At 38.6% G+C, this 14,825-nt stretch overlaps 1 protein-coding gene across 4 annotated transcripts in view; it reads left to right on the top strand.

The window, feature by feature from the left end:
* The window catches only part of Tinc (transmembrane protein tincar), a 99,646-nt gene extending 84,894 nt beyond the window's left edge, over window positions 1-14,752 (top strand). For 2 of the 4 annotated variants that reach the window (XM_071717011.1, XM_071717010.1), the window contains 7 exons: window positions 703-890; window positions 1,411-1,604; window positions 2,592-3,094; window positions 3,442-3,637; window positions 4,371-4,503; window positions 5,409-5,615; window positions 6,170-14,752. In XM_071717011.1, coding sequence (XP_071573112.1) covers window positions 703-890; window positions 1,411-1,604; window positions 2,592-3,094; window positions 3,442-3,637; window positions 4,371-4,503; window positions 5,409-5,615; window positions 6,170-7,252 — 2,504 coding nt within the window. In that variant the 3' untranslated portion in view covers window positions 7,253-14,752. Of the gene's footprint in view, window positions 1-702; window positions 891-1,410; window positions 1,605-2,591; window positions 3,095-3,441; window positions 3,638-4,370; window positions 4,504-4,805; window positions 4,857-5,408; window positions 5,616-6,169 lie in introns of all 4 variants that reach the window. The other 2 variants (XM_071717012.1, XM_071717013.1) reach the window with 2 other exon arrangements.
* Window positions 14,753-14,825: the final 73 nt, after the last annotated feature.

Here is a 14,825-nt window from a genome sequence, read left to right as displayed (position 1 = left end):
CAGTGGGAACGAAAATATTAATCATCTTTTTCTTAAAATGAGAGAAATATTTCAATCCAGAAAATATTTTTAGAGAAAAAATCAATAAAGCTACAGGCATTATGAAAACAATAAGAATAATTACTGAGCTCACTAAGAAAACGGAGAAACATTTTATGTTATCATAAATCATATCACAGATAGCGATTATATAAAAATTATAATCAATTAGAGAAAATGCTATTTACGGTCCAGGCTGGATCTTGATAATCTAATAATAATATTGTGTAAATTTTGCATATTTTTTCCAAACTCAGTAAACTGCGCGCTGATTTTTTATCGGTCTTTCTCTTTAAACTTAAAACACAGCTCTTTGTTGGAACAGTAAACTCACATACTTAAGTCGATAATCGACATAATTTTTGAAGTTATTTAATAAATCCTTATTAAATCACTGTAAAGAATTTATTGCAAAAAAATATCACCTCAGCTAGAGAACCTGAATCTCTCTACAATCCGTGGGTCGAACTGGCGTCTTTACCAATTCGACTACTGAGACATGTGGTAAAATTTATAAAGCAAAGAATAACGCATTTTTTATAATAGCTTGTAAAATAATTGCGCCGAATAATTAAATTTGACTCCACACTGTGATAGAATAAATATCGTGAAAAAACGCATTTAAAACGGGATTATTCACACGTCGCGTACTTTATTTTTCAGCCGAGTCATACGGCCCGATTACTTTGGAATATCTAAATTACGCCGTCGCACTCGGCGTCTACTCGGTAAGGTACCCTGCCGTCTTCTGGTCATGCAACAAAGCATTGGGTACGATTTTCAGTCTGCAGTTGGTCGTAAATTCAGCGCAGAGTCTGCTGGCTTACGCTGGAATGTCCGTCCTTTACAAGGTAAGCAACGCAAAGTATTCGATGCTAGTTAAAACTCACGGAAAACTTCGGTAACGTCTCAGTCGGTCCGCTATCACGTATACGAGATACTCTTGCGGATACAAGAAAACTTAATAAAAGTTCATAAAACGCTAAGGAATCCGAGAAACGTCGGAAATCCTCGAGAAATGTATTATAAAATACGGCGCCTGCGTTTTATTAGGAAAACTTACATAAGTTTAAACTTACATAAGAAACTTACATAAGTTCAAAGAGGAACTCTTAAAAAATTCAAGGAGAAAATGTAAAGCCATTATTAAAATTAGAACAATAATACAAATCTAAAGTTTTATAACTTATTTTTTGTTACGTTATTTAGAAAAATGATTCTTCAACTTTGCGCATAAAATTATGTTCGCGTTTACACTCTGAAGGAAAAAGTTTCATCTATCAATAATATATAATTGTTTAGATATTTGTTTCTCCATGTATCTTATAATAACGATAATGATATCTTCATTAAGTATATACATATTTTTAGGTTCAGGTGGTAGGTGCCTTGAAGGTTCTGCCGCATCTTCGGCATCGCACCGTCCCGACAACCAGTACAATTTCGACAATATTTGGAGACTCTTACTTTCTGCTAGATCCTCCTGTAACCCTCGTGCTCTTCACCCTTTTGTCTTTTCTTGTGCTCTGCTCCAGCATGGTCATGTACTTCTACGCTCATGGCAGGTAAATATTTAGCGTTTTATGCATATAGCGAGTTTATTCCGTATCTCGATTAAACTCCAACTGAGATTACTTGCCGGGACTTTCTTTAGCGAAGAAAATTATTTGGCCCATCCTCCATTATCAGATAAGACTAACGAAACAAGTTTACTTACTCTTTAGATTATGCGAGGATCACATCGTGCGAGGACGATAAACCAGACACTTGTCAATTAAATTTTCGCGGAACATTTCCAACGCTTTGGTTTAAAACACGAGGATAAAATAATTATTTTTATTTATACATGTTTGTACGTCCCTAATAATTTATCCTTTCTTCATTAAACGCATCAATACTTTTCGCGGAATTCGACGATTCCGTAATTTTTACTTTTCTTTTATCCAGCTTTTATCTGACTTGCTAATTCGCTAATTTGAAACAGCACTTGTACGCGTAATACAGACAAGCGTCCTACCCGCGATACTGTTATTATTCAGTATGAAACTCAATGGTTTCCTCAATACAGTCCAATCCTCTTTTCTCGGCTTTCCGTAGTATCCAACAAAGGATAACAATTAACAATCTCGTTGGTCGTATATTTTTTACTCTAAAAGAATCTTTAAAGGGAACAATGTGTTGAACTCCAACAATTGAACTCCAATTAAGTTATTTCTAAAAAGATAGAAAAATAGTCCGCATTAGATAATGAAGTAGAAAGTATTATTATTTTAACTATATTCAAAATATATAATTAACAAAATAGATTTAATATAAAATTGAACAATTCTCTTCAATATTTGCAAAAAATAATATTTATAGAATTGAATGTGGATTTACAGTTCTATATTAAAATCAAAGTTTATTTCTGTTTGAATGTATTAAAGTTAATCCGCGATATCCACCAAAATGGGATTTTCGAAATATAAATAGCTCGTCCGCATTTTTTTCTCGTTTTAATTATATAGACAGCGATATTGCAGACATTTAATTGCGCGGCGTATGATGTGCAGGTTCACGGCGTTTCTGAATCAGGAACGCGAGCGTCGCGTGATCCTGTCGAAGGACGGCCGCGAGGGCAACGGCTGGGTCTATCTGCCGCATTGCGCCGCGTTCGTCGTGTTCCTGGCGATCGTGATCTGCGGCGCGCCGTTGCTCTACGATTACACGGTGGTGTATCGCGGCAGCCTGGACGGCGCCATCCTCGCCTGCATTATCGGCATGATCCTGCATCTCCTCCTCTGGCTGCTACTCTGGATATTCCTCACCATCAAGCAACGATGGACGTTCAAGCTGCGCGTGACCATCGGACGCGCCACCGTGAGGTCCGCGAGGTCGGTCAAGCTCGTGACCGACGTCGACCTGCTGTCGGCGAGGGATGACGAGGATGGCACCAACGCGCCCTTGCTCGTCGTCGGTAACGGCAGGACTTACACCATAGCCGACACCTCGCCGAAGAGGGCCATCATGAACGTGATACAGAAGGCCGCCATGGAGAGGAAAGCCCGATCGCAAGGTAATGGAAAGTACCGGCTAAGGTGCCTTCCGGAATCCGGTAAATCGGATTTCCATTCTTATCTCGGACACTTTGCGTCAGCTTCTCTCTCAGCGCACCATTAGATAAATGACACTTTTGGAAGATTGAGTTGTTTCGTATCCGATTATACTTTTCGTGCGATGTAACAGAATTTTTCTTAAGAACGAGTGCTTTCCTTTCTTTTCCGCATGAAGCCGAAAAGACGGCGCAAATGCGAATTGTCGGGCATGAAATGGAACGAGCCACGGGGGCTTAAAACTCTGATCGATGAAAGTACGCGCTGCTAATACCTGAAAGCGATTTATCCTTTTCCGCGCCCGTTACAGGCGGAAACGTCGACGGAGTCGACGGCGAATCGACGGCTGACGGTGATGAGCAGATCTACTGGCTTAGGCCGAAATTACGTCCCTCGCCTGCACAATCCCCGAGCGACACCGGCGGTGCACCGACGTCCGACAAGGGTTGGAAGAAGCTCAAGCATAAGGTCACCTTTAACGACCTGCCTAGTACGTCAGGCTCGCGGTAACTACCCTCCTCCCTCCTCTTGGTGTCTTTGTGTATCTGTTTCTACGCTTTCACCACTCTGCCCACGTTATACTTGTAATACAAGTAGCACTTTATCCACGTTTCTCTAGCTTTTGAAGTATTAAATATGAAGCGGCATCTTTCAAACGGTATAATTAGATTATGGTAGTGCTTATTTTCTTTTCTCTTCATATCTTTATGAAATGAAAAAATATCCCCTGAGGAAAGCAATGGCAGTATATATTTTTGTACATTGGCAAGCTTGGTCTTTATTCCGGTAAAGCACGATGCATTGCAACTATTGGACCTTTAGATATTCTGCCTCCTTATCTTTGCAATTTGCTATGTACACAATATTCACTTTAATATTTAATTATGATTCACGTTGTGCTCTCTCACCTTTTACTATTTGCTTCTTCTATCATCTATTATTGTTATCAATGTTTAAGTGTTTTGAATTGAAATCTTAGATTGGGTATTTCTTTTTATTTCTGGAAATAGTATATCTTAATTGTCATATATATGTGCTAATGTACGGGTAAAGCTTTCAAGAATATCTTCGTATTTCATCTTTGTCTATCTGTCCGTGTACCTATATTTATTCCTCTTGATATACTTTATCCAAAGCAATTACTCCGTCACCGTTTCTCCACCCTTCTTGAATTTCTTCGGCAATCGTTGTGTGCACGAAAACATAGGGCGCTTTTTGATTATTGTATCTGAATTTCAGTAATAAGGGAAAAGCCAGACGAGGCGTCGCTGACGGCGGGCCTGACGATGACGGAGATTACGCCACGTTACGTGAATTACCGTTAATCACCTCGCTGGACCCTGCCGATGATTCTACCTCTGAAGAAAACAAGGTAAACTATTATGTACACTCCGATAAGTTATTTCTGTGATTCATAAAAAAAAGAATTATTAAAATTATTTTTCCGTACGCGGAACATAAGATAGATAATATTTTTAATTTTAAAAACGTCTTATATTTATGTTATTATACATATTATTATTTATTTTGATGAAACAGCCAACTTTCATTTAAAGAATTTATTATTTTATTATGGTCTATTTGATTGCACCAAATACGCTTTCTTCTCACTCTTTATCTCTCTCTCTTTCTTCCCGCCACTCTTAACTTAGAGATTTTCTTTGCTTTCGACAGTGGCAAAGATGGCCGATAAGTCATAGAGACGGTATACCTAAATTCAGGAATGTAAGATACACACAAAATTATTTGTGTACTTTCACGTAACATCAATTAACTATGTGTGTCTTTCCATTAACTAATCTTGTAATACAAATATAATTATATGTGGAATTTATTAGAATAAATGGATAATAAGCATGACTTAAATATTTTTATTTAATAACTGTAATATTATTATGATTAATAATATTAGAATAATGCATATGTAATAATTCTATAAAGTAGCTTGATATGATTGATAAACATGTAACAAAAATATTAAAATATAATTTATTAACATATGCGTCTTTAATTAATATGTGTCAATATATGTAAAATAGCGAACATGTTTTCTAAATATATAATTATATATGCACATGTATGTATGTATATAAATATACATATATACATATAGCTATACACATTTTTCATAGCTTAATAATTAGATATAAAGCCTGGCTATCTTGTCGCAACTTTAGTTTATTTAACATTAATGATTTTCATCTATTAATATTTTTATCGCTACGCATGAAACTAAAACGTCTCCTCTGGAATACTAACGGTGCCGCCTTTTGACAGTTGCTCGAGTGCGTGAACGACGATCAAGTGACTTATTACGCGAGTGCGAGTCGTGACCTACAACCGTCGGAGGGTGATCCTTCGCCCCTTTTGACCCCCGATCCTCTACCTGATCCCGCGGAGGAACCGCTTCCATTGCCACCTCCGACTCCAACTTCCGCACCAACCACCGATATTGCCACGGCGCCACTAACTACAAATGTCCAGGTACTAACAACCCTAACTGCGCATTGTCTGGTTCACGTAGACGAAGACATAAGACTGTCGTTGCACTGACAATAATGAGTACTCGCACTCATAAATCAATAACTAAAAATGTAAAATCATATATTAATTTACTTTTGGATAACGGGATATTTTTTCACTTCTCTTGACAAATCGTAGCTAAATTCTTTCTACAGAATAATGCAACGACAATCTCACTCATCGTTTGCAATCCAGGTAGCTAGCTGACGTTATTTGTCATCATTTTGACATCGAAATGTTGGCAAAGACGTTTGATATCAAAATGACGACAAATAACGTCAGCTTGTTACCTGGAAATGTTCAAGACTTCGCACGCAATTCTAGTCCTTGTATATCCTGAGTAGCCAAAAAGAAAAAGAAACGCAGTTTATTAAAGAAGATTATACGTAGTTACTTCAACGTATCTTTGTGCATCGTCCTTCCTTATGATATGTGTTCTCGCGCTATATGTGTTTTCGTCGCTTTTACAACTGCAGCCAGAACCGCAATCGTAACTCAGCGACGGAACTTTCCAGATGAACGGCGGACAGACGCCACGGTGCTTGCGCCGCGCGGATTCCGGGATGCCGCACGAGGAGCTGACACCACGCTCAGACTCCTCGAACTCGCCGCCCTTGGACGCAGTGGGCAGCGGCGGTGGTGCCGGTTCGGTGACCGGTCACAGCAACACCAGCAGTAACAGCGAGACGTCAAGCGGCGTGCATAGTAACGCGAGTAACGCCAGTAACGCCAGCCACAGCAGCTCCCAACGTCGGGCGACCAGCGTAGACGATCTGACCGGGGAGCCGCGCGAGGAGCCGCGTGAGCAATGGCGCAGCTGCTCCCTTCAGCGTGGCACGCAGCCACCCACAGCGAACACGACTTTTTCGCCACCCAGCAGTCGCCCCGGCACCAGTCAGTCCTTCTCCTCGCCGCAGTACGTGAACCACGTGCCGCCGTACAGCAATACCGCCGGCAACGAGATCGGCGCCGGTTGCCCGGCGGTCATTCTTGAGAACCCGAATGAGGCGACGGTCGTGATCCGCCGCAAGCTCTCGAGAACGAAGCTCACGGATCCACTGAATCCGAACGAGGAACCGTTCGGCCGGTCTACCAACATGAGGATGACCTCCTTCACCGAGAGCAACGACATCCGCATACAGGCCTCCTCGGCGACTCTGCCGCACTATCCCACGCAGCCTATCGTCACCTATCCTCACTGCTCCACGATGCCGCTGCCGCACGCGTCCCACAGTGTGGCCGCGGCGAACATGAGCGGCGGCTCCACCGGCAGCTGCGGATCCGTGCCGAGGCATACCTTCGTGCCGCCGCAGGTCCACACCACCATGCCGGCACACACGACGCTGCCGTCGCATCACAACGGCGTCAGGCTGCTCCACGCGACCGCCGTTGGCCCTGGCAATCCCTTCGTCAAGAGGTTCCCGCCGGTGCAGTTGCATACCCAACCCTGGGCCCTGCCGGGCCATCACACCTTCCCGCAGATGCCGCAAGGCAACAGCAAGCTCACGGCCACCGCGCAGATCAGACAGAGCGACCGAGACTCCGCGAACTTCTCCATGGCCAGCAGCGGAGACTCCGACACGTGTTTACCGCACTAAAATAAAACGCGCAAAGACTGCATGAACTCGTATCGCGTTAGGTAATACCTGGTATTTTCATAATAACATTTTCGTGATGACAAATGACATCGGAGGGGATCGCAGTTTCCAGGCAAGCGTACCGATGTCACGATCATGATCTCCCCAAATGCTTATTCTGATGAATGAGAGTGATAGAAATGAAATAGGCACAGAGCGAGCGAGAGAGAGAGAGAGAGAGAGAGAGAGAGAAGCTTTTTTCGCGAACTCGAGACAAGTTGCAAATATTTTGCTTTGGAATCGATAAATCTCTAGGACTCACGAAATTGTAATACGCATTCAGTATGTTGCATTACTTAATGGACCATTAGAGAGGAAGCTTTTACGTATATTTCATATCGCATGCTCAAACGCCGAAATTTTAAGGAAAAGGAATCGGACTAACAGTAAGATTAAAACGACATATCAATTTCTACCGTTTGTTAACGTATAATAAATGTATGTGGCATTCCTTAAAATACGGATTATCTCTATTTTTTACAATCTGATCTCGATACTCGATATGTCGGTCAGATTTTACCTGGTTATTTATGTAAGGGCGTCTATGATATTAACATAGAGTTTATTGCATAAATTGCGTATATACGAAAAAATTTCCATTCATTTGAATGAGCAATGTGCATCAACGTAAACACGTAAAAAAAGAATAAGTCGATGATAAATGATTATATATATTCCACAGGTAGCTTATGGAGGTAATTAATAATTGTACGAGTAATTAAAAGACATCAATTCCGTTAAATACATATCCTATACGTGATGACGTATGTCCCATTTTATCTTTAATCTCACAGCAATAAAGAGAGATATCTGAAAGGGATAGTGATATAAATTGTAAAACAATAGACGACTCAGTTAAGAAATCTTCATCTTGGATAATGTGAAATAGTTCTAAATCATGCAACAATAAGGAATTATTGCAAAATATAAGTAATGCACATATATCACAATGTAAAAGAGAGTTAAGCAGATTACAATTAAAAATATAAGTAATAATAGATCTCTGCTTTCTCGAGTTTGCGCGAACATCTCTCGGTACGTGTCGACGCGTGCTTGTAGCTAGAATCACATCTTTCTCATGTTCTTATATCGCGAGGCGTGAGGAAGAATAACGGCGAACGGAGAAGATCAGCGTTTTGCCGCATTGAATCCCAGAAGGGAACGGCAGGCGAGAGTGAGAATAACATAGTTATCCCATTTTTATAGATACGGAAAAAGTTATTGTGTTGTCTTAAATAAAATTCGTGTATAGAGTGAATTAAGGATAGCCAGTTAAGAAAAGAAGAATGTGGAAAGAAACTCGGGTCGCCCCTTCGTACGCTTTTCTATTAACATTTAAGATCTATTTTCCATCGATGACTGTAAATTTTGTTAAAAACGTAATTTGTACATTGCCAATTGTTTGTTTATAACTGCGACGCGATGAGTCACTTGTATGCGATAAGGCGAAAAGAAGAAAAGCATTCCCGCATTGGAATGCATATCTAAACTATGCGCAATGCGTTCTTCGTTCGTTTGCTTTTGGTCTTTCTTTTTTTTGTTTCCTTTTTATAGATTTATCGAGTTCATCGAGGATAAATGTTTGTTTGTCGAATCTTCTATGAATTGTATGTTTAAATATTTATGGAATTATGGAGGAATAATGTGCGAAATAAATATGCGGACGGTTTTATATGACTGTAAAATACACAGACGCAGATTGTAGTCATACGATTTTCGGCCTTGATGAGATTTCCGGTATATACTACAAATATACCGTTACATTAAATCTTCTTATGGCCTGATAACGCTATACCATAATCTGCCATTTCGATCGTAATCATAAGATTTGCGATATTAGCAGTGCCATCGAAATTAATATAAGCACACACAATCAGACGAGGAACAAGAAGGAAACTGTTTCATTATCCATAGAATTAAAACCCATGAGTAAAAGAGCTAAAGATAAAGCTAGAGATTTACCGCGAAGATAATACGTGCTACTTATTTATTTCCGAATGGCTCAGCACTTCTTTACAGTCTAATATTCTCTCTTTTGTTAGAAGAACTGCACAAAACTGCATACACACGCGAAATTTCATACATTATATTTTATATTGTTTCTCTTTGGAAGAGAAAAACATAAAATAAATTTTTCGCCTGATTTCTATCAACTTACATTATTTATAACAATACAACGAGTGTATTTATATTTAATGCAATATATATGTATCCAAATAAATCGTTGGCGCATTGTAAGAGGAGAAAGACAAGCGCAACCTGTGACAAGTGAGTTAAGGAACGATTACTGCCACTCAATCATGAAAGAGAGAGAAGATCTATAGATCTCGATTATATTTACTTTCTTTAACTGCCATGTTATTTCGTCCTTTCGTCAATATAAGTAATCACCGTACTCGTTTACTCGTTCCTAAGCATTTACTTGTGCGTATGCTATCGGTATACGTGCGTACATATAGTATATATATATATATAAATTATAAAGCATACGTTCTCGCTAAGTTGCGTTCTTTCGCGACTATATATCATTCTATGAGACGCGTGATGGTAGAGACCGTTATCGTAAAGATGCATCACATCCTCAAGTCTTTCTCGCAATCTAATGCAGTAGACATTGCCACATAATATGACACAACGTTTGTTTCATCTTCTTTTCGCTTTTCGACAAATCTTTCGGAAGTCAATATTACAAATCATTTCATCCGCCCAACGATATGCCATAATATTAAAAAAATATTACATCCTGTGGATGCTGATGTGTATCGTCGATTTGTAATTATTCGTGACAATGTAATTAAATTTAGCTTTTAACAAATTTAAAAACGAATTTAATTGCATATACAAGTCAGCGAATTGGCTTTACGTTAGATTGCGATAGGCTAAGAAGGAATATTATGAGACTCTAACGTAAGTTATATAAAAGAGAGGTCAGACAAATGAAGAGTTACATTGCTTCAATTAAGATCAATAAATAAATTAAATTTAGTACATAATTTATAGAAATGAAAAATATTAGTAAAAGAATTGATTTGCAAATTATGTCAATATAATATTTTTAAATTTATTATTATTATTATGTATTATTGCTTATCTATTATTAATATTAATATTATTATTATTATTATTGTCATCGTCAAATGTTTTATAATATATTATCAACTTTGTATAAAATTGTACGTATTAGTTCTCGAAAGTAAATGAAATGAAATATTGCACTTATTTGTGTGCGTATAGTGAGCGTAAAAGCATTTTTTTTTGTAATCACCGATATAAAAATACGAATGCAATGATAAACAAGTAGTATTATGATTGTATACCAGTATGACATGTGACTGCGGTTGAAAAAATTTTTACGCATTCCGTAAAAGATAATAACAACAACAATAAAAGGAAAGTGTGAGCGTTCTTTGTACGGCATTGTTCGGAACTCATACTTTTTCATGAGACAATGCAATATGAAACCAGATATCTGTATTTTTCAATATCTTCCAGTATTAGAAATAGCGGTGTTCTCAAGCCTTGTTCATAGAATATTTCTGTTATACGAGTTGTTGTACGAGCAAAGGTAATCCCACGGAATCGTGGGAGATTTACTCTGGAAAATTCTGCGCTTTCTATTTACTTAAGGTATTACACAAGGAAATGTGATGAGAGTAATCCAAGTGCAAATCTAAATGGGTTGTAATGATTGTTCTTGGTACTATATGTATAGCAAGGAGACATTTCATCCTGTAACAATACATTAGCGGCATTTGAATATTCACGAGATATCGATTCGTAGTGCAGATTTTAACTTTGAGTTCCGATTCTTTTTTGAATCGTGAATAACCGTATTGTCTTGTAAGCTATGGAAAGTACCTATCAAAGCACAAGAGATCGACAAATTGATCACGAACGGCAAGTTCGTCACTTTTATACGACTTATCGAGCGCTTTGTCATTGCCGATCGTACATATCATCTCGCAAGGACCATGCATTTCGCGAAGACATTTACGAGGAGATACTCAAGCAATAGCACGAAGCACCGATCAAGGGCTGGACCAGACTTCTTAATGATCAATGAGCTCTAATAGTACCCAACGTAGTGCGAACATATTTTTTAACGGCTATTTTCAATACGCTAGTAGATGAAGAAATAGGACGAGGGAATTTTCGTAGAGAGAAAGAGAAAGAACTCGGGATCTAAATTTGGAAAGATTTATTCTGCCTTTCCTGTTTATAGTCTTATATAGTCCATATAGCGCTACCCTTGATTCTGTTTCGAAGTAGATATACTTAACGCTAGGATCACGTATTTTCCTCAATGCAAATGCTTTGGCATGACACTTTCTTCCACGTATTCGCGCGCGCGTGCGTTATCAAGAAATCTTCGTTGCAACATTCTCTTATGTTTAACTTATTCAAGCTATAAATTTTCAATTTTAAAATACACGACCCTTTGTTAAATCAATCTATTGTTATATCTCTCGCTTTTAGTGACTAATTTCTATAATTTAACACTCTCTTATTGCTTGCTAAAACTTACTGCATTTATTCTCTACTTCTTTTGTTATGAAATATAAATTAGGCAAAAGTTATTAATTTTGTATACATATAAACAAAATTTATTTAATTTTTTCCTTTTTTATTATGATTTTACATTTATAATTTACTTGTAAGATTATGTTTGTATTGAAAAAATGAAGTATTAAGTCAAGTACTTTATTCATTATATATTTTCAAAAACGATAATGGATTAACTCCCTTGCGAGTAGCATCCATAATTTATTAGGCATTCAACGGAGATTCCTGATAGCGTTGACTCGTGTATATACAATCGATACATTATTGATCGCGCCGTTGCAATCGCCACTGATACAGTTTTTTAAAAATGCACACAGCAATGGTAGTAGCACAAAGAAGAAACCTATCTTTTGATAACTGCACCATGAATGGCGGATATTGCTGCGGCGTAATCGCGACGACCATCATAGAAAATAGTTAATCGTCAACGATGAGGCACGCATCTTAAAATCATCATTCAAGACACAGTGTTTTTGCGGCGCGCTTTAGATTCTATTTTAGTGACAATAGAATTTATTTTTAAAAAAATTTAAATTCTAAAATTAAGTTTATTCGTTTCGAATTAAATAGAAAACTTGTAGCACTTCTGAATTCACAGAAAGAGAGAGAGAGAGAGAGAGAGAGAGAGAGAGAGAGAGAGAGAGAGAGAGAGAGAGAGAGAGAGAGAGAGAGAGAGAGAGAGAGAGAGAGAGAGAGAGAGAGAGAGAGAGAGAGAGAGAGAGAGAGAGAAAGAGAGAGAGAGAGAGAGAGAGAGAGAGAGAGAGAGAGAGAGAGAGAGAGAGAGAGAGAGATTCGACGAAATGAGTATGAAATTAATTTTGTGCTATTTCTATTCTTTCCGATCTCCTTTAACAGGAGAAAAATATTCACACCTTTATTATATTTTATTCGAATCTACAAAATTTTCTCGTATGCATTTACATATCTATACGCCTGTGTCTGTAAATGTTTTGCAAGGATGCCTGCCCCGTTCTCGATGATAATTCTGCTTCGTTATACTTGCGTGCGATTAAAATCAGATAATAGTCGACATCGACGTGCGCGCGAGAAACAAGAGCAGCGACGAGATACAAAAAGCTGCCTCTCGCAGAAATATTTTTTTACCGTCTAGCGTCAGCGACCGTACTCTAATTCGTTTTAGATCCGGCTAGTACCTAGACGTAGGTGTGATCGTAATGCAGTTGAGGAAGGCTCCGCACCGGAGGCGTTTCGGAAGCAAGGAGCAAGATCTCTATTGCCATGTGACACGCAGCCCTGAATCACTCGTACCTTAACCCGTTAGCGAAAGTGATATCAAGTACGATATTGTGCAATTCTCTAAATTGATTAACAGCAAAATCGGGTCGTTATATTCTCATTCTCATCTGTTATTTAAACCAATACCTTAAGTTAAATAACATTTTGTTATTTTTAACTACCATATGTGTCGAAATATATTATTTTAACTCTATTAGTTTAGTTAAATTAACATTGTTTTAGTAGAATTAATGACATATTGAGTAGAAGTAGTAGCGACCTATAGGAATGGTTAAAAATGATTAAAATTGAATATATTTAACACTACGAATTTAACAGTGCATACTTATCCTGATAAGTAAAGAATTATGTTTTAATTTTTAATCAATTCTCCCATCTTTATTTGGACTTCCATTCATTTAAGAGAGAAAATATAAAACACACACGCAATCAAATATAATAAGATCAGAATAAAAAATGTAATAAAAAAAAAACATATGCAGGGATCCGTCTAAACAGTTTTAATTTTTCATTTGTAAAGTCGTCTGCACGGGATTGAGGTAACGAAGTAGATGACATCAAGGGCCGAGAGAAAAATTGGCTAATCGAAATCCCTTTTTTTTATTATTATTTAATCATTGATCGCGCGAAATCCTTGGTTCCACCTCAGAGCAAGAGCATGATGAAGAAAGAGCCGGTCAGAGCCCTCCAAAGAGTCGCGTCCCAGGAAACGTGTGTATAACCGCGAGAGAGCGCATAATCGATGTGTCATTATATCGACGGCTCCTCCGAAACACTTGTAAATAATTAAGAGTCGCGTCGAGCGAAGAGAACCGCGAGAGAAAGAGAGAGTGCGAGTGTATGCGTGCGTGTATGAGAGCGCGAGCGAGACGGACACATATACAGCGAATGTGTACGAATAACTGTATAAAGACTGATTAGACTAGCCTTGGTATTTATTCGAATTTAACGATTAAACGCTACCGCTTTGCGCGCGCCCTAAAAGAAAAAAAAAGGATATTCATGGAGCACGATGCCAAAGGTATTCACCGACGAAACTTCGTTTTCCCATGAGAATATCGGTATACCGTTCGACACAGCGCCTCATTAGTTACAATCGAGAGGGATTTCCTTTCCATTGTTATAGTTCGTTTACCGGCTCGTCCGAAGCGTAAATTCGGCAATTCGCGCAATTTTTTCCCGATCCCGAGGGAATCTATGCTGGCCTAAAGTTCATTTTTTTTTTAAACATTCTTTTCCCCCCGCCTGCAAGATGTTCGCTTCGTATCGCTACTTCGTTCGGTTGCGCGTGTATCTTCGAGCGCGATCTCAGCAGATCGGGAAAAATAGAAGAGTGAAGGCTGAAGGATCGTACATGAAGATCCGATGCGCAACGCGTTCCGAACGAATCAGCGTTATTCCCTGCGCACGCTTAATTCCGACACTTTGATAATAATCGACGATCCGACACGTTCCGACACATCGTGCTCGAATACGTATGAACGCAGCAGAGGGAAGAAGGACACGCGCGATTATTAACAGCGACATTATTATCGTCACAACGTATCAATATTATTCAATGCATCGTATAAACCAGTAAACTAAATGTAAACTTTGTATATTCATTTACTAAGAGAATAAAAGTAAATTATTCGATGAACAGCTTGATGCGCTCGATTCTCTTTATAATTCCTTTGATCAATCTTGCGGAAATAGGAATTGCCAGGACTTGAAA

Source organism: Temnothorax nylanderi, unplaced genomic scaffold (genome assembly GCF_030848795.1).
Source record: "Temnothorax nylanderi isolate EJ_2023f unplaced genomic scaffold, tnyl_v1.0 TNYL_tig0200_pilon, whole genome shotgun sequence".
In the NCBI taxonomy this organism is placed as follows: domain Eukaryota; kingdom Metazoa; phylum Arthropoda; class Insecta; order Hymenoptera; family Formicidae; genus Temnothorax; species Temnothorax nylanderi.
Note: the sequence above shows the minus strand (reverse complement) of the source record. Positions and strands in the feature narration are given on the sequence as shown.